Source organism: Bombina bombina, chromosome 2, assembly GCF_027579735.1.
Source record: "Bombina bombina isolate aBomBom1 chromosome 2, aBomBom1.pri, whole genome shotgun sequence".
NCBI lineage: Eukaryota > Metazoa > Chordata > Amphibia > Anura > Bombinatoridae > Bombina > Bombina bombina.
Genome location: NC_069500.1, coordinates 1427568321 through 1427589907, shown reverse-complemented (window position 1 = coordinate 1427589907; position 21587 = coordinate 1427568321). Strand labels below are relative to the sequence as shown.

The 21587-nt window shown below is 40.4% G+C and overlaps 1 protein-coding gene across 1 annotated transcript in view; it reads left to right on the top strand.

Moving 5' to 3' along the window:
- Window positions 1–248: 248 nt before the first annotated feature.
- LOC128647596 (NACHT, LRR and PYD domains-containing protein 1a allele 5) overlaps window positions 249–21587 on the top strand; it is a 355378-nt gene continuing 334039 nt past the window's right edge. Inside the window, exons 1-3 of the mRNA XM_053700353.1 lie at window positions 249–259; window positions 953–977; window positions 1216–1271. Of these exons, the coding sequence (XP_053556328.1) occupies window positions 249–259; window positions 953–977; window positions 1216–1271 (92 nt within the window). The remainder of the gene's footprint in view (window positions 260–952; window positions 978–1215; window positions 1272–21587) is intronic.

Sequence of the window (21587 nt, the reverse complement as noted above, 5' to 3'; positions counted from 1 at the left end):
TCACGCTAACACTACCAACTGACTCTCTCACGCTAACACTACCAACTGACTCTCTCACACTAACACTAACTCACTCTCAAAAAATCGCAAAATCTCTATTCTTAACTCTCCAAAGACCCACCAGCAACACAGTCAAAGAAGCCCTGCTTGTGTGGTGCTTATATACCCTGTGTAAATGTTTAATGATGTCCCAATTTCCATTGTAATTAGTGTTCAGGTGTGCTTTATTAGCAATTAATATTATTGCAATGTGTATTAGGTGTGTTAATTTGCGCATGCTCATTTTGAGTTGGTATTTGTGGAATGTGTAGAATGCGATGATGTCATAGTGGTCGTTTTCTCTAACATTGTCCAATAGTATTCTTTTTAAATGTGAATTTGCGATGGTGTGTTCTTCGTGAAGTGTTGTATATGTATGTTTTTCATAATATATAATGATATTGAATGCGATTTTTTTTTTAGTGTATGTATATATTTTTTAATCCTTGTTGTTATTGTGCGATTTTCCGCATCTTAAAGTATATGCGTATTCCACGTATAAATAGTATTAAAACTTCCCCCGCTTGTGAATGTGTAATGCTTGTGTGCTTTGTTGATTGATTGATGTTGTGACATTTGCGGCGTGTTATTGTTGTGCATGATGTGGTATGCGTCATATGACCGAGCTGTGCGTATTTCTCGCGAGATCGAGTGTTAGGTGAAAAAAGCTATTTTTTGCCTTTCCCATTGTTCTCTATGGGAGACTGTCTAACGCGGGCAGGATTACGCGTGTGACATACACGCGTTAGGAGCATCGTTAGATGGTCTTATATTAACTCTAAATACCGGAGTCAAACAATGCCGTGCGTTAGACATAAAACACGCGTGGCGTTAACAGCCCATCTACCGCCGAACTCTAAATCTAGCCGCTAGTTTGCACCTCTTTACCCTACTGACTTTCTTCTTTCCTCAGCTATAAACACTACTTGGAGACAAGAGTAAGTAGGAGGGATATATATATATAGCTCTGGTCTTTGCCTCCTCCTGGTGGCCAGGAGATGTAATTCCCTAGAGTAAAGGTCTTGTGGATTTTCAGTACCAAGAAAGACCATCATTTATCAGGTAAGAATAAATGTTTTCTTATAGATCCAGACCTTGATATTTATATGTTTTTAGCATTATGTAAATTCAGATAATCTAAAATAAACATTTTTCCATTTTATATTTTTTCCTAAGCATCAAAATTCAGTTGACTTGGAAATATTTCCTGAAAAAAATGGCAGCACATACAGGTGAGCACAATGCATATTTTATATAAATATTTATATATCAGAAGTTTTCTGAGTAATTGTTGCCTCTTTTGAACAGGAATTATTATTATTATTATTATTATTATTATTATTATTATTTATTTATAAAGCGCCAACAGATTCTGCAGCACTGCCCATGGGTACACAGGTAAGAGTACAACAGAGAAACAATACAATAAAAGACAACATTTCTCTTGTTAAGTGTATCCAGTCCACGGATCATCCATTACTTATGGGATATTAACTCCTCCCCAACAGGAAGTGCAAGAGGATTCACCCAGCAGAGCTGCTATATAGCTCCTCCCCTAACTGCCATTACCAGTCATTCTCTTGCACCCAACGACTAGATAGGATGTGTGAGAGGACTATGGTGATTATATTTAGTTTTATACCTTCAATCAAAAGTTTGTTATTTTATAATAGCACCGGAGTGTGTTATTCCTTCTCTGGTAGAATTTGAAGAAGAATCTACCTGAGTTTTTACTATGATTTTAGCCGGCGTAGTTAAGATCATATTGCTGTTTCTCGGCCATCTGAGGAGAGGTAAACTTCAGATCAGGGGACAGCGGGCAGATTAATCTGCAAAGAGGTATGTAGCAGCTTATTATTTTCTGACAATGGAATTGATGAGAAAATTCTGCCATACCGATATAATGTAAACTCAGCCTTAAATGCAGTAGCAGCATCTGGTATCAGGCTGTCATGTATGTATATTTTACACTTCAGTATTCTGGGGAATGGCACTTCACTGGAATTATACTGTGTGCATAAGACTTTAGCCTAATTTGCAGGGACTGGCAACAGGCTCTTTAATAACACTTAATTTATGTTAAACGTTTTTTGCTGGCATGTAAAATCGTTTCATTTTCTGAGGTACTGGGTGAATAAAATGTTTTGGGCATTATTTTTTCCACTTGGCAGTTGTTTTATTTAATTTATGACAGTTTACTGATCTCTCTCACTGTTGTGTGTGAGGGGGAGGTCAAAAAATTCAGTCAGAAGCTCATTGTATTTCCTGCATGATCCGGTTCATCTCTACAGAACTCAGGGGTCTTCAAAACTTGTTTTGAGGGAGGTAATCATTCACAGCAGAGCTGTGAGATTGTAGTTGACTGTGATAAAAAACGTTTATTTCTGTAACTTTTTTTTCTGCTATCAGGGTTAGTTATCCTTCGCTAATGGGAACAAGCCTTTGCTAAAATTGTGTTTTTTACAAAGATTTGATGCTATAACCTTTCAGTTTATTAACTTTCAACTGTCATAACTCTTTCTGTGCTTCTTATAGGCACAGTACGTTTTCATATTATAGTAAATTACTTGAAAAGTATTTCCAAGTTGCTAGTTTATTTGCTAGTGTGTTAAACATGTCTGATTCAGAGGAAGACATCTGTGCTATATGTGCTAATGCCAAAGTGGAGCCCAATAGAAATTTATGTACTAACTGTATTGATGCTACTTTAAATAAAAGTCAATCTGTACAAATTGAACACATTTCACCAAACAACGAGGGGAGAGTTATGCCGACTAACTCGCCTCACGTGTCAGTACCTGCATCTCCCGCTCAGGGGGTGCGTGATATTGTGGCGCCGAGTACATCTGGGCCGCCATTACAAATCACATTACAGGATATGGCTACTGTTATGACTGAAGTTTTGGCTAAATTACCAGAACTAAGAGGTAAGCGTGATCACTCTGGGGTGAGAACAGAGTGCGCTGATAATGTTAGGGCCATGTCAGATACTGCGTCACAACTTGCAGAACATGAGGACGGAGAGCTTCATTCTGCGGCTGACGGTTCTGATCCAAACAGATTGGATTCAGATATTTCAAATTTTAAATTTAAGCTGGAAAACCTCCGTGTATTACTAGGGGAGGTGTTAGCGGCTCTGAATGATTGTAACACAGTTGCAATACCAGAAAAAATGTGTAGGTTGGATAAATATTTTGCGGTACCGTTGAGTACTGACGTTTTTCCTATACCTAAGAGACTTACTGAAATTGTTACTAAGGAGTGGGATAGACCCGGTGTGCCGTTCTCACCCCCTCCGATATTTAGAAAGATGTTTCCAATAGACACCACCACACGGGACTTATGGCAAACGATCCCTAAGGTGGAGGGAGCAGTTTCTACTTTAGCTAAGCGTACCACTATCCCGGTGGAGGATAGCTGTGCCTTTTCAGATCCAATGGATAAAAAGTTAGAGGGTTACCTTAAGAAAATGTTTGTTCAACAAGGTTTTATATTGCAACCCCTTGCATGCATTGCGCCTGTCACGGCTGCAGCAGCATTTTGGTTTGAGTCTCTGGAAGGGACACTTGAATCAGCTCCATTAGATGAGATTACACACAGGCTTAAAGCTCTTAAGTTAGCTAACTCATTTATTTCAGATGCCGTAGTACATTTAACTAAGCTTACGGCTAAGAATTCCGGATTCGCCATTCAGGCGCGCAGAGCACTGTGGCTAAAATCCTGGTCAGCTGACGTTACTTCTAAGTCTAAATTTCTTAATATACCTTTCAAAGGGCAGACCTTATTCGGGCCCGGATTGAAAGAAATTATCGCTGACATTACAGGAGGTAAAGGCCATGCCCTGCCTCAAGACAGAGCCAAACCTAAGGCTAGACAATCTAATTTTCGTTCCTTTCGGAATTTCAAAGCAGGAGCAGCATCAACTTCCTCTGCTCCAAAACAAGAAGGATCTGTTGCTCGCTACAGACAAGGCTGGATACCTAACCAGTCCTGGAACAAGGGCAAGCAGGCCAGGAAACCTGCTGGTGCCCCTAAAACAGCATGAATTGAGGGCCCCCGATCCGGGAACGGATCTAGTGGGGGGCAGACTTTCTCTCTTCGCCCAGGCTTGGGCAAGAGATGTCCAGGATCCCTGGGCGCTAGAGATAATATCTCAGGGATACCTTCTGGACTTCAAATACTCTCCCCCAAGAGAGAGATTTCATCTGTCAAGGTTGTCAACAAACCAAATAAAGAAAGAGGCGTTTCTACGCTGCGTACAAGAGCTTTTATTAATGGGAGTAATCCATCCAGTTCCACGGTCGGAACAGGGACAAGGGTTTTACTCAAATCTGTTTGTGGTTCCCAAAAAAGAGGGAACTTTCAGGCCAATCCTGGATTTAAAGATCCTAAACAAATTCCTAAGAGTTCCATCGTTCAAAATGGAGACTATTCGGACAATTTTACCCATGATCCAAAAGGGTCAGTATATGACCACAGTGGATTTAAAGGATGCTTACCTTCACATACCGATTCACAAGGATCATTACCGGTATCTAAGGTTTGCCTTTCTAGACAGGCATTACCAATTTGTAGCTCTTCCATTCGGATTGGCTACGGCTCCGAGAATCTTCACAAAGGTTCTGGGTGCTCTTCTGGCGGTACTAAGACCGCGAGGAATTGCGGTAGCTCCGTACCTAGACGACATTCTGATACAAGCTTCAAGCTTTCAAACTGCCAAGTCTCATACAGAGTTAGTACTGGCATTTCTAAGGTCGCATGGATGGAAGGTGAACGAAAAGAAGAGTTCTCTCTTTCCACTCACAAGAGTTCCCTTCTTGGGGACTCTTATAGATTCTGTAGAAATGAAGATTTACCTGACAGAAGACAGGTTAACAAAGCTTCAAAATGCATGCCGTGTCCTTCATTCCATTCAACACCCGTCAGTAGCTCAATGCATGGAGGTGATCGGCTTAATGGTAGCAGCAATGGACATAGTACCCTTTGCATGCCTACATCTCAGACCGCTGCAATTGTGCATGCTAAGTCAGTGGAATGGGGATTACTCAGACTTGTCCCCTACTCTGAATCTGGATCAAGAGACCAGACATTCTCTTCTATGGTGGCTTTCTCGGCCACATCTGTCCAGGGGGATGCCATTCAGCAGGCCGGACTGGACAATTGTAACAACAGACGCCAGCCTACTAGGTTGGGGCGCTGTCTGGAATTCTCTGAAGGCTCAGGGACAATGGAATCAGGAGGAGAGTCTCCTACCAATAAACATTCTGGAATTGAGAGCAGTTCTCAATGCCCTTCTGGCTTGGCCCCAGTTAACAACTCGGGGGTTCATCAGGTTTCAGTCGGACAACATCACGACTGTAGCTTACATCAACCATCAGGGAGGGACAAGAAGCTCCCTAGCAATGATGGAAGTATCAAAGATAATTCGCTGGGCAGAGTCTCACTCTTGCCACCTGTCAGCAATCCACATCCCGGGAGTGGAGAACTGGGAGGCGGATTTCTTAAGTCGTCAGACTTTTCATCCGGGGGAGTGGGAACTTCATCCGGAGGTCTTTGCCCAAATACTTCGACGTTGGGGCAAACCAGAGATAGATCTCATGGCGTCTCGACAGAACGCCAAGCTTCCTCGTTACGGGTCCAGATCCAGGGATCCGGGAGCGGTTCTGATAGATGCTTTGACAGCACCTTGGACCTTCGGGATGGCTTATGTGTTTCCACCCTTCCCGATGCTTCCTCGATTGATTGCCAGAATCAAACAGGAGAGAGCATCAGTGATTCTAATAGTGCCTGCATGGCCACGCAGGACTTGGTATGCAGATCTAGTGGACATGTCATCCTGTCCACCTTGGTCGCTACCTCTGAAACAGGACCTTCTGATCCAGGGTCCCTTCAAACATCAAAATCTAATTTCTCTGAAGCTGACTGCTTGGAAATTGAACGCTTGATTTTATCAAAACGTGGTTTTTCTGAGTCAGTTATTGATACCTTAATACAGGCTAGGAAGCCTGTTACCAGAAAGATTTACCATAAGATATGGCGCAAATACTTATATTGGTGCGAATCCAAGAGTTACTCATGGAGTAAGGTTAGGATTCCGAGGATATTGTCTTTTCTACAAGAAGGTTTAGAAAAGGGTTTATCCGCTAGTTCCTTAAAGGGACAGATTTCAGCTCTGTCCATTCTTTTACACAAACGTCTGTCAGAAGTTCCGGACGTTCAAGCTTTTTGTCAGGCTTTAGCTAGGATCAAGCCTGTGTTTAAAACTGTTGCTCCACCATGGAGTTTGAACTTAGTTCTTAATGTTTTACAGGGGGTTCCGTTTGAACCCCTTCATTCCATTGATATCAAGTTGTTATCTTGGAAAGTTCTGTTTTTAATGGCGATTTCCTCGGCTCAAAGAGTCTCTGAGTTATCTGCCTTACATTGTGATTCTCCTTATCTGATTTTTCATTCAGACAAGGTAGTTCTGCGTACTAAACCTGGGTTCCTACCTAAGGTGGTCACTAACAGGAATATCAATCAAGAGATTGTGGTTCCATCTTTGTGTCCTAATCCTTCTTCGAAAAAGGAACGTCTGCTACACAATCTAGATGTAGTCCGTGCCCTGAAATTTTATCTACAGGCAACTAAGGATTTTCGACAAACGTCTTCCCTGTTTGTCGTTTATTCTGGTCAGAGGAGAGGTCAAAAAGCTTCGGCTACCTCTCTCTCCTTTTGGCTTCGTAGCATAATACGGTTAGCCTATGAGACTGCTGGACAGCAGCCTCCTGAAAGAATTACAGCACATTCTACTAGAGCTGTGGCTTCCACTTGGGCCTTTAAGAATGAGGCTTCTGTTGAACAGATTTGCAAGGCTGCAACTTGGTCTTCTCTTCATACTTTTTCCAAATTTTACAAATTTGACACTTTTGCTTCTTCGGAGGCTGTTTTTTGGGAGAAAGGTTCTTCAGGCAGTGGTTCCTTCCGTATAAAGAGCCTGCCTGTCCCTCCCGTCATCCGTGTACTTTAGCTTTGGTATTGGTATCCCATAAGTAATGGATGATCCGTGGACTGGATACACTTAACAAGAGAAAACATAATTTATGCTTACCTGATAAATTTATTTCTCTTGTAGTGTATCCAGTCCACGGCCCGCCCTGTCACTTTAAGGCAGGTAATTTTTCCATTAAACTACAGTCACCACTGCACCCTATGGTTTTCCTTTCTCTGCATGTTTTTGGTCGAATGACTGGTAATGGCAGTTAGGGGAGGAGCTATATAGCAGCTCTGCTGGGTGAATCCTCTTGCACTTCCTGTTGGGGAGGAGTTAATATCCCATAAGTAATGGATGATCCGTGGACTGGATACACTACAAGAGAAATAAATTTATCAGGTAAGCATAAATTATGTTTTTACAGACAAATACAGGGAGGATTGAGGGCCCTATTCCCGTGGGAAGTAGTAGATAAATTGCCTTCCAAGACCCACTTGCATAAAATGATTAGGGAACCATGTTCAAGTCATATTGTATTTATTTACTTACAGCTAGATTTAGAGTTTGGCGGTAGCCGTGAAAACCAGCGTTAGAGGCTCCTAACGCTGGTTTTAGGCTACCGCCGGTATTTGGAGTAACTGAAAAAGGGGTCTAACGCTCACTTTTCAGCCGCGACTTTTCCATACCGCAGATCCCCTTACGTAAATTGCGTATCCTATCTTTTCAATGGGATCTTCCTAACTCCGGTATTTAGAGTCGTTGCTGAAGTGAGCGTTAGAGCTCTAACGACAAAACTCCAGCCGCAGAAAAAAAGCAGGAGTTAAGAGCTTTCTGGGCTAACGCCGGTTCATAAAGCTCTTAACTACTGTACCCTAAAGTACACTAACACCCATAAACTACCTATGTACCCCTAAACTGAGGTCCCCCCACATCGCCGCCACTCGATTTTTTTTTTTTAACCCCTAATCTGCCGACCGCCACCTACGTTATCCTTATGTACCCCTAATCTGCTGCCCCTAACACCGCCGACCCCTATATTATATTTATTAACCCCTAACCTGCCCCCCACAACGTCGCCGCCAGCTACTTACAATAATTAACCCCTAATCTGCCGACCGCAAAGCGCCGCCACCTACATTATAGCTATGTACCCCTAATCTGCTGCCCCTAACACCGCCGACCCCTATATTATATTTATTAACCCCTAATCTGCCCCCCTCAACGTCGCCTCCACCTGCCTACACTTATTAACCCCTAATCTGCCGAGCGGACCGCACCGCTATTATAATAAAGTTATTAACCTCTAATCCGCCTCACTAACCCTATAATAAATAGTATTAACCCCTAATCTGCCCTTCCTAACATCGCCGACACCTAACTTCAATTATTAACCCCTAATCTGCCGACCGGAGCTCACCGCTATTCTAATAAATGGATTAACCCCTAAAGCTAAGTCTAACCCTAACACTAACACCCCCCTAAGTTAAATATAATTTAAATCTAACAAAATTAATTAACTATTATTAAATAAATGATTCCTATTTAAAGATAAATACTTACCTGTACAATAAATCCTATTATAGCTACAATATAAATTATAATTACATTGTAGCTATTTTAGGATTAATATTTATTTTACAGGCAACTTTGTAATTATTTTAACCAGGTACAATAGCTATTAAATAGTTACCTAGTTAAAATAATTACAAAATGACCTGTAAAATAAATCCTAACCTAAGTTACAATTAAACCTAACACTATACTATCATTAAATTAATTAAATTAAATACCTACAATTACCTACAATTAAACCTAACACTACACTATCAATACATTAATTAAATACAATATCTACAAATAAATACAATGAAATAAACTAACTAAAGTACAAAAAATAAAAAAGAACTAAGTTACAAAAAATAAAAAAATATTTACAAACATTAGAAAAATATTACAACAATTTTAAACTAATTACACCTACTCTAAGCCCCCTAATAAAATAACAAAGCCCCCCAAAATAAAAAATGCCCTACCCTATTCTAAATTAAAAAAGTTAAAAGCTCTTTTACCTTACCAGCCCTGAACAGGGCCCTTTGCGGGGCATGCCCCAAGAATTTCAGCTCTTTTGCCTGTAAAAAGAAACATACAATACCCCCCCCCCAACATTACAACCCACCACCCACATACCCCTAATCTAACCCAAACCCCCCTTAAATAAACCTAACACTAAGCCCCTGAAGATCTTCCTACCTTGTCTTCACCATCCAGGTTCACCGATCCGTCCTGAAGATCTCCTCCGATGTCCTGATCCAAGCCCAAGCGGGGGGCTGAAGAGGTCCATGATCCGGTCGAAGTCTTCATCCAAGCGGGGCAGAAGAGGATCTTCCATCCGATTGAAGTCTTCATTCAGGCGGCATCTTCTATGGTCTTCCATCCGGAGCGAAGCGGCAGCATCCTGAAGACCTCCAGCGCGGAACATCCATCCGGCCCGACGACTGAACGACGAATGACGGTTCCTTTAAATGACGTCATCCAAGATGGCGTCCCTCGAATTCCGATTGGCTGATAGGATTCTATCAGCCAATCGGAATTAAGGTAGGAATATTCTGATTGGCTGATGGAATCAGCCAATCAGAATCAAGTTCAATCCGATTGGCTGATTCGATCAGCCAATCAGATTGAGCTCGCATTCTATTGGCTGTTCCGATCAGCCAATAGAATGCGAGATCAATCTGATTGGCTGATCGTATCAGCCAATCGGATTAAACTTAATTCTGATTGGCTGATTCCATCAGCCAATCAGAATATTCCTACCTTAATTCCGATTGGCTGATAGAATCCTATCAGCCAATTGGAATTCGAGGGACGCCATCTTGGATGACGTCATTTAAAGGAACCGTCATTCGTCGTTCAGTCGTCGGGCTGGATGGATGTTCCGCGCTGGAGGTCTTCAGGATGCTGCCGCTTCGCTCCGGATGGAAGACCATAGAAGATGCCGCCTGAATGAAGACTTTAATCGGATGGAAGATCCTCTTCTGCCCCGCTTGGATGAAGACTTCGACCGGATCATGGACCTCTTCAGCCCCCCGCTTGGGCTTGGATCAGGACATCGGAGGAGCTCTTCAGGACGGATCGGTGAACCTGGATGGTGAAGACAAGGTAGGAAGATCTTCAGGGGCTTAGTGTTAGGTTTATTTAAGGGGGGTTTGGGTTAGATTAGGGGTATGTGGGTGGTGGGTTGTAATGTTGGGGGGGGGGGTATTGTATGTTTCTTTTTACAGGCAAAAGAGCTGAAATTCTTGGGGCATGCCCCGCAAAGGGCCCTGTTCAGGGCTGGTAAGGTAAAAGAGCTTTGAACTTTTTTAATTTAGAATAGGGTAGGGCATTTTTTTATTTTGGGGGTCTTTGTTATTTTATTAGGGGGCTTAGAGTAGGTGTAATTAGTTTAAAATTGTTGTAATATTTTTCTAATGTTTGTAAATATTTTTTTATTTTTTGTAACTTAGTTCTTTTTTATTTTTTGTACTTTAGTTAGTTTATTTCATTGTATTTATTTGTAGATATTGTATTTAATTAATGTATTGATAGTGTAGTGTTAGGTTTAATTGTAGGTAATTGTAGGTATTTAATTTAATTAATTTAATGATAGTATAGTGTTAGGTTTAAATGTAACTTAGGTTAGGATTTATTTTACAGGTCATTTTGTAATTATTTTAACTAGGTAACTATTTAATAGCTATTGTACCTGGTTAAAATAATTACAAAGTTGCCTGTAAAATAAATATTAATCCTAAAATAGCTACAATGTAATTATAATTTATATTGTAGCTATAATAGGATTTATTGTACAGGTAAGTATTTATCTTTAAATAGGAATAATTTATTTAATAATAGTTAATTAATTTCGTTAGATTTAAATTATATTTAACTTAGGGGGGTGTTAGTGTTAGGGTTAGACTTAGCTTTAGGGGTTAATCCATTTATTATAGTAGCTGTGAGCTCCGGTCGGCAGATTAGGGGTTAATGTTTGAAGTTAGGTGTCGGCGATGTTAGGGAGGGCAGATTAGGGGTTAATACTATTTATTATAGGGTTAGTGAGGCGGATTAGGGGTTAAGAACTTTATTATAATAGCGGTGCGGTCCGCTCGGCAGATTAGGGGTTAATAAGTGTAGGTAGGTAGCGGCGACGTTGTGGGGGGCACATTAGGGGTTAATAAATATAATATAGGGGTCGGCGATGTTAGGGCAGCAGATTAGGGGTACATAGGGATAATGTAAGTAGCGGCGGTTTACGGAGCGGCAGATTAGGGGTTAATAATAATATGCAGGGGTCAGCGATAGCGGGGGCGGCAGATTAGGGGTTAATAAGTGTAAGGTTAGGGATGTTTAGACTCGGGGTACATGTTAGAGTGTTAGGTGCAGACGTAGGAAGTGTTTCCCCATAGGAAACAATGGGGCCGCGTTAGGAGCTGAACGCGGCTTTTTTGCAGGTGTTAGGTTTTTTTTCACCTCAAACAGCCCCATTGTTTCCTATGGGGAAATCGTGCACGAGCACGTTTTTGAGGCTGGCCGCTTGCGTAAGCAACTCTGGTATCGAGAGTTAAAGTTGCGTTAAAAATGCTCTACGCTCCTTTTTTGGAGCCTAACGCAGCCTTTTTTTGGACTCTCAATACCAGAGTTAATTTTATGGTGCGGCCAAAAAAAAGGCAGCGTTAGCTACGCGGGTCGTTACCGACAAAACTCTAAATCTAGCTGTACGATTGTGCAGATTCCTTTAACTAAGGTATTTTACTTGGTTCTTCACCCTGTCAGACTCCAGAAAAGCCATGTCCCCATGCATTTTCACCTGCTCTTTAATACATTCTGTTAACAGTTTTTTAAGGGTTGCTAATATATTATCTAAGGTATGCTACTGATCCTTAACGTCAGCATAGTTTCTGATCCATGAATACCCCCTCAGTAGCACTTCTACTAAAAAATACCCCAAAAATAGGAACAACAATTTGAAAACACCAACATTAATCAAAACCTCCACTAGACCATTACTTCTCTTTATGCACTGTAATTGGATAAAGCTGTCCAAAATCAGCTGTTTGAAGATCTGAAGATACTGAAAAATAGGAACAGCCATTTGAAGAGCTGAAGAAGATTCTTCAAAATCAGTCACAGCAATTACCTGACTCTTGTGAGTAACACCAGTGAATAAGAGGGGGCTATGTCTTCTGCTGTTGGATTCACTGGCAGCTGCTTCATTTGCTTCTTCTTTTAATTATTTATTTCTGACAAAATGTTAATGTGTTGATATGATTTTAAGATAGCATCGTCCTTTTTCCTATTTTTTTTGCCTTATGAGGAAACCTCCTCTTTAGAGTTGAGCTGCATATCTGCATATTCCTGCTTCTGGGCTGTATCTGACTTTGCACTGTGCTACTACAACGAGAGGCTGATGGCAATAAGGGGAGGATGCATTTTTTGAAGTGGATGCTGTTTCTCCTGCACCTTCAGACCTTTTCTTTGTACTGTCACAGGGAAGCATAGTATTACCCATCCAAGCCAAATAACTGTCATGTTTTACTAGCAAAGATATTACAGCTACAACTACTTTTAAACTATAACAAGCACACTTTTTTAGCACATCAGTGCTGGCTGTGAAGTAGGCTCTAGGCTTCTCGCAGTAACTGAGTGTAATTTAAACTATTTTTTTTGTACAAAAATAACATAAAATAATTGGGTCCATCACAATCCTTTAGAAAAAAAATCATAAAATGATCAATCTATAAAAACCTTACGCCTAGATTTAGAGTTTTGCGGCCAAAGGGGTACGTTAGCTACGCGTGCTTTTTTCTGGCCGCATCTTTTAAATACCGCTGGTATTTAGAGTTCACAGAATGGCTGGGTTTTCAGTACGTTAGGCTCCAAAAAGGGAGCGTAGAGCATAATTTAATGCCACTGCAACTCTCGATACCAGCAGTGCTTACGGACGCGGCCAGCTTCAAAAACGTGCTCGTGCACGATTCCCCCATAGAAAACAATGGGGCTGTTTGAGCTGAAAAAAAACCTAACACCTGCAAAAAAGCCGCGTTCAGCTCCTAACGCAGCCCCATTGTTTTCTATGGGGAAACACTTCCTACGTCTGCACCTAACACCCTAACATTTACCCCGAGTCTAAACACCACTAACCTTACACTTATTAACCCCTGACACCTGCATATTTTTTTTAACCCCTAATCTGCCTCTCCGTAAACCGCCGCTACTTACATTATCCCTATGTACCCCTAATCTGCTGCCCCTAACACCGCCGACCCCTATATTATATTAATTAACCCCTAATCTGCCCCCCACAACGTCGCCTCCACCTGCGTACACTTATTAACCCCTAATCTGCTGACCGGACCGCGCCGCTATTATAATAAAGTTATTAACCCCTAATCCGCCTCACTCCCGCCTCAATAACCCTATAATAAATAGTATTAACCCCTAATCTGCCCTCCCGAACATCGCCGACACCTAACTTCAAACATTAACCCCTAATCTGCCGACTGGAGCTCACCGCTATTCTAATAAATGTATTAACCCCTAAAGCTAATTCTAACCCTAACACCCCCCCTAAGTTAAATATAATTTTTATCTAACAAAATAAATTAACTATTATTAAATAACTTATTCCTATTTAAAGCTAAATACTTACCTGTAAAATAAACCCTAATATAGCTACAATATAAATTATAATTATATTGTAGCTATTTTAGGATTAATATTTATTTTACAGGCAACTTTGTAATTATATTAACCAGGTACAATAGCTATTAAATAGTTACTAACTATTTAATAGTTACCTAGTTTAAATAATTACAAAATGACCTGTAAAATAAATCCTAACCTAAGTTACAATTAAACCTAACACTACACTATCAATAAATTATTTAAATACAATACCTACAAATAACTACAATTAAATAAACTAACTAAAGTACAAAAAATAAAAAAGAACTAAGTTACAAAAAAAACACATACAATACCCCCCCCAACATTACAACCCACCACCCACATACCCCTAATCTAACCCAAACCCCCCTTAAATAAACACTAAGCCCCTGAAGATCTCCCTACCTTGTCTTCACCTCACCGGGTCCCGATCTGTCCAGAAGAGCCTCCGATGTCTTGATCCAAGCCCAAGCGGGGGGCTGAAGAGTGACGTCCATCCTCGGGCTGAAGTCTGGATCCAAGCGGCGGCGGAAGAACTCCATCATCGGGCTGAAGTCGGAAGTCCATCATCCGGATGAAGTCTTCTATCAAGCCGCATCTTCAATCTTCTTTCTTCTGGAGCGGAGCGGAACAGAGCGGAGTCATCTTCTTTCCAACCGACGCGGATCCAACCTCTTCAACCGACGCCTACTCGCCGAATGACGGTTCCTTTAAATGATGTCATCCAAGATGGCGTCCCTCGAATTCCGATTGGCTGATAGGATTCTATCAGCCAATCGGAATTAAGGTAGGAAAATTCTGATTGGCTGATGGAATCAGCCAATCAAAATCAAGTTCAATCCGATTGGCTGATCCAATCAGCCAATCAGATTGAGCTCGCATTCTATTTGCTGATCGGAACAGCCAATAGAATGCAAGCTCAATCTGATTGGCTGATAAATCGTCCCCAAGGAGGCAGACTGCAGAGGCTTAGATACAAAGTAATTACAGAGGTCAAAAGTATATTTCTATAACAGTGTTGGTTATGCAAAACTTGGGAATGGTAAATAAACATATTATCTATTTTTTTGAACAATAACATTTTTGGTGTTTACTATCCCTTTAATCTTGACATTAGTGAAACCTCAAAATGTTATAAAGGTAGTAAACAACTGTGTGACACACACAAACATATAAATATTACTGCACAATTAGAAATATACTGGTATATTAACCCTTTTAAACCGTGTAATTCAAAAAACTCCCTTAGAAGATTCCTCAAAAAAATCCTCTATATCTCAAGCTAATCAACCAAGAGAGTGTGCTCGAGAGAAGCAGCTTTTATTAGTAGTTTTTGTAAAAAATAAATGAATCACAGAACTATATCACATAAATAGACCACCAGTGGTTAAATAAAAAGCTAAAACCTCAGAAGTTAATGGATTCATAAACTCCAGATCTGAGTTCATAAAAAGTCCATTAATATATCCAAAACTAGTTTACAGGTTCTTAATAAGAACAGCAATGTTCACAGTTAATTCCTTCAAAACTCAAAAGTTTAAAGATGCAAATTGTAGTATATACAATTCAAAAATGTTACCGTTTTCTTCCCCGGAAAAGCCGCAGCCTTGCCTTTTTATGTTCACTAAGGACTTTAAACTTTAACTTCCTTCCCCAGTAATACCCAATAAACAAATTCCCCAACATAACCTTAATTCCTTTTACCCCAGTGCAATAGATTTGACAGACACATTTTTGGCTTTAGAAAAGGTCACATATTTATTGATTTTAATATTTTGAGCTATCCTCATAACTGTCAGATAACATATCCAAATCATAATCAAATTAGAATTGTATCACAATTTAATGCACAAGCATTTAAAGAAAATAGGCGGCCCCACGTAACCAAGAAGCATGACCGCATGCAACTCAGGGGTGTTACTTTGCAAATAACAGGCTGAAAGGTCTGCAGACTAGGAGGGCATATAAGTGTGACCGACAGACCACCACTCTGTCTCTGTACCCTACATACACCCCCCCATTACAGCCGTACCCACATGCCAGACCGCCACATTTTCCACCACCAAAAGACTGTATCTTACCTCCACCATAAGACTGTATCATAGTCCGGATATCCTCTGTGAATATGTATTTGTCTTGGCTTGTCAAATGCACTCCATCAGCCAATTAAAGAATGCTCCAGCACCTTGCCTCCAATCTCTTCTATCCATTTCCTTCCTGCCTGGTTCACCTTTTTCCTGCATTTATAACCTCCTTTTTTGGGTGACTACAATACATACAAGAGATGATGTTTGACCATACTAATTTAGTTTCTGGCCATGTCACTTTAAACCATTTCAATGTCTCCCTTACTTGATCTTGCAACTCGATTAAAGGTACTTGAACCTATGTCGTTCCCTCCTAAATGAATAATCAATACATCTGGCTTCCCCCATTTTCTCCTTTACAATTGTGCTAGTCATAGCAACTGCCTCCACTTCATCCCTCTCTGTCCTATACATCTAATTACTACTAATTTATAGAAGAATCCCAAATTCACTACCTGCTTGGCCTTGGCAGCATTTATTGCAACCCAATGCACATAGGAGTGTCCTAATATCCAAACTCTTAAAGCTCTTTCTGTAACAAAACAATTCACACGTTAACGTCACACCATAACTGAACAGTACCATATAACAACACGTATAGAAACACCCCTTTTTTTCTTTACAATTATCTAATATATTTTTTGAAGGCGTTAGATTTCCACCTGCCCAGCTTATTTATCTGCTCTGTGGGCGCTCCTATTGAGGCTGCTTTTGTGGCTGCTCCGTTCCTAAAGGAGTGTGGAGCTTAATAATTGACTTTCCAACCTAGTTTTGATACTGCTAGCTGAAATACCTTTTTAAACAAATGTTGTCAAAAGACCCCCATCCTTATGTCTGTAAAATATACTACCCTCTGCGGGGCCCGCCTCCAAGAAGCTGCTCACACATGCCACTGGACATATTTAATCTCCTGTCGCTTTAGCTGCTATCCATGACCCTCTTCCTTCCCTATCCATCTTAGATTCACTAATAAATACCAGCACTGCTTTGTCAGACCACCTGACATCTCCTAATCTCAATGATGTTTTACTTGGAGCCACATACTCTCTTATGTGCAAAGCCACTGAAAAATCCAACACAAAAGCAGCTGAAAATAAGTTTACCTCAAAAACATCCACACATACATGCCTTAATGAACCTATCAACACACGCCATCTCTCCGGCGTAATGGGCTCTCTTTCATCTTTACTTTTCTCTCCACCCCCACTGACTAACCTCTAACCACTTTCTTAACTATAACTCTTTTTGTGACATCCTTCTCTTCTAATAGCTGAGCAAAATATGAAATACCAGCCAATATGTTACCTAGCACCTAGCTTCCCTTACTTAACTCCTAACTGCTTCAGTCTTACCAAATAATCTAAAATAGCTTATCTTTATTTTCTTCTTTATTCTCTATAAATTTCATTCAATCCTTCCAATGCTTACTATAAGCTGTCCATGTCCGCGGAGCCACTGACCTTTCTTTTACCAAACTCTTGATGGTCTCTAATTGCTCCCAATCTGTCAAAGATAAATGGGGCATTTGTCACCTTTCTGTTCTGCATTAGGTGCTAGTTTTCTGAACACATCCCATTTAAATCTAGACAAGGAATCAGCAATAACATTTTTGGCACCTGGAATATGCTTAGCCCTAAAACTTATATTATACTCCAAAGATTTTAGAACTAAATGCTGTATGTGCAATGCCTTGGGGAGAGGATGCTGATAAATTGTTCAATACATCCACTACTCCAATACATCTACTACTCCAGAACAAAATTATTTTATTTGCTAAATCCCTACCTCACAGCTCTACTGCAGTAACAATTGGGAACAATTCCAAAAGAACTAGATTCTTATTCCAACCTTTATCCTCCCATAATTGAGGCCATTTTCCTGCACACCATTTGCAACTCAAAAAGGCTCCAATACCTGCTCATCCCACAGTGTCTGTATACAATTGTATCTAATCCACCAAAACTTTATCTTCCCAAATCCTTATCCCATTAAAATTCTGTAAGAAACAATCCCCTTTTAACTGTCTATTCAATCTAATTTTATGATTGGGCAACACCGCACCCCTTGTACTGATTTCCAATCTCTTTTTAAAAATTTAGCAGGCCTAACACTTTTTGTATCTCCCTAAAACTAACTTTCTTCTTACCATCATTTGTTTTATAGCTGTTCTCATCTTATCTTACTTATACTTTGACAATCTACATTGTTTATTCAATGAATCAGGCTAGTACAAGGGCCTTCTGATTTCTCCTGTGCTACAGGGACCCCCAATTCTTCAAATATTCTCAATAGTTTACTTAAAATTCTATCACATTCACATGTTTTACATCTACCAACAATCATAAAATCATCGAAGTAATATATTATTGATCCGCTACCTGTTCTTTCCTTTACTAACTAATGCAAAAAGAAACTGAACATCTCAAAATATGCGCATGAAAATGCGCACCCCATGGGCAGACACTTGTTACTGTAGAAACTGCCTTCAAACTTACATTCCATCAATCTAAAACTTTCTGGATGCAGCGGTAATAGCCTGAAGGCAGATTCTATATCAGCTTTAGCTAAATCAGGCACCAAACCCGCAGACTTAACCAAATTAACTGCCTGGTCAGAAAACTGGTAAGCTACTGATGCATCCTCCCTATTGATCGCTCCTCTTGGATAAGACGTGTTGGATCATCCTAAACTAATGAACTTCTTTTTTGGGAACGACCCCCAATGGTGACACTACCAGACTTTGCAATGGTTTCTCCTTGAAGGGGCCTGCAATCCTTCCTAACTCAATCTCCTTTTTTAATTTTTCTCTCAAAACCTATGGGAATTCATACACAGATTTAATTTGTTTTGCCTTTTTTGACACATATACCTCTACCTGAATAGGGATCTTAAAACCAAATTTCAAACCTTCCTTTAATATCTCCCTGTCTTTTACATTATGGTATTCTTCCAATACCAATACCTCTACTATCTTATTTACCTTCAATGGGGTTCCGGCTAACCCCATTTCCACCCCCTTGAAATCTGCCTTACCCCCAAAATGAATTATCCCTGCTCCCTTCTTTTCTTACTAGGATGATGTGATTACCTGCACAGTGTTTACAAATATGTTTATAATTACAAGACAACCCCTTATCATTAAATGGGCAACGTTCCTTTGCTTCAAATCAATTCCCTTTAAGAATAAAAGTATTCCTGGATCCTTGTTCTTCTGCTAATCTAACTAGGCAAGACCATATGTCAATGATTTTTACCCCAAAATCCTTTCTGCCCTTTCCCCCTGTGGCCACACCACCCCTCCTGAACTCTTCATACTCCTTCCAGGAGAACCCAAATAGATTGTAAAACAATCTGCAATTAAATGCAAATACTGCATCATACCTTTCATTTGCAATACTGCAAACCCCTTAACGCAGTCTGCAAAGGAGACCTTTTTCTTAATTTCATTGCCTTCTCCCCTGGTCTTAGTGGCAAAGGCTTCCCTAATTATACTAAAAAAGTCAAGGGACTTTCCTTTCTGAGCTTTCTGTACTATTTTTCTTTTTAAATGTGAAGCTAGAGGAACCAATTTTACACCATTTGTTTCATTATCACCAACATCATCCCCATCACTATCCTCTGTATCAGAAGCCTTCTGACCCCTGGCCCTTGTTTGGCATAAATTATTTGTACTATAACCACTTCAGAGTCAGAACCACTACTGAAAGTAAGAGATAACAAAACTATCGGCTAGATTTAGAGTTCTGCGTTAGCCGTCAAAAGCAGCGTTAAAGGGTCCTAACGCTGCTTTTGGCCGCCTGCTGGTATTTAGAGTCAGCCAGGAAAGGGTCTAACGCTCACTTCCCTACCGCGATTCCAGGCTACTGCAGATCCCCTTACGCCAATTGCGTATTGTATCTTTTCAATGGGATCTGCCTAACGCTGTTATTTGGAGTCTTGGGAGAAGTGAGCGGTAGACCCTCTACTGACAAGACTCCTAACGCCAAAAAAAGTCAGTAGTTAAGAGCTTTATGGGCTAACGCCGGAATATAAAGCTCTTAACTACTGTGCTCTAAAGTACACTAACACCCATAAACTACCTATGTACCCCTAAACCGAGGCCCCCCCCACATCGCCGCCACTCTAATAAAAATTTTTAACCCCTAATCTGCTGACCGGACACCACCGCCACCTACATTTTCCCTATGAACCCCTAATCTGTTGCCCCTAACATCGCCGACCCCTATATTATATTTATTAACCCCTAATCTGCCCCCCCCCCCACGTCGCCGCTACCTAACTACACTTATTAACCCCTAATCTGCTGACCGGACCTCGCCGCCAATATAATAAATGTATTAACCCCTAAACTGCCACACTCCCGCCTTGCAAACACAAGAATAAATAGTATTAACCCCTAATCTGCCCTCCCTAACATCGCCGCCACCTACCTACAATTATTAACCCCTAATCTCCCGCCCACACCGTCGCCACTACTATAATAAAGTTATTAACCCCTAAACCTAACTCTAACCCTAACCCCAACAAACCCCCTAACATAAAAATAATTTATAGTAAACAAAATAATATTCCTATAATTAACTAAATTATTCCTATTTAAAACTAATTACTTACCTATCAAATAAACCCTAATATAGCTACAATATAATTATTAATTACATTGTAGTAATTTTACGGCTAGATTTAGAGTTTTGTCGGTAACGACCCGCGTAGCTAACGCTGGTTTTTTTCTGGCCGCACCTTTAAAATAACTCTGGTATTGAGAGTCCACAGAATGGCTGCGTTAGGCTCCAAAAAAGGAGCGTAGAGCATATTTAACGCAACTTCAACTCTCGATACCAGAGTTGCTTACGGACGCGGCCAGCCTCAAAAACGTGCTCGTGCACGATTCCCCCATAGGAAACAATGGGGCTGTTTGAGCTTAAAAAAAACCTAACACCTGCAAAAAAGCCGCGTTCAGCTCCTAACGCAGCCCCATTGTTTCCTATGGGGAAACACTTCCTACGTCTGCACCTAACACTCTAACATGTACCCCGAGTCTAAACACCCCTAACCTTACACTTATTAACCCATATTCTGCCGCCCCCGCTATCGCTGACCCCTGTATATTATTTTTAACCCCTAATCTGCCGCTCCGTAAACCGCCGCTACTTACATTATCCCTATGTACCCCTAATCTGCTGCCCCTAACACCGCCGACCCCTATATTATATTTATTAACCCCTAATCTGCCCCCCACAACGTCGCCTCCACCTGCCTACACTTATTAACCCCTAATCTGCCGACCGGATCGCACCGCTATTATTATAAAGTTATTAACCCCTAATCCGCCTCACTAACCCTATAATAAATAGTATTAACCCCTAATCTGCCCTCCCTAACATCGCCGACACCTAACTTCAATTATTAACCCCTAATCTGCCGACTGGAGCTCACTGCTATTCTAATAAATGTATTAACCCCTAAAGCTAAGTCTAACCCTAACACCCCCCTAAATTAAATATAATTTTAATCTAACGAAATTATTTAACTCTTATTAAATAAATTATTCCTATTTAAAGCTAAATACTTACCTGTAAAATAAATCCTAATATAGCTACAATATAAATTATAATTATATTATAGCTATTTTAGGATTTATATTTATTTTACAGGTAACTTTGTATTTATTTTAACCAGGTACAATAGCTATTAAATAGTTAAGAACTATTTAATAGCTAAAATAGTTAAAATAATTACAAATTTACCTGTAAAATAAATCCTAACCTAAGTTACAATTAAAC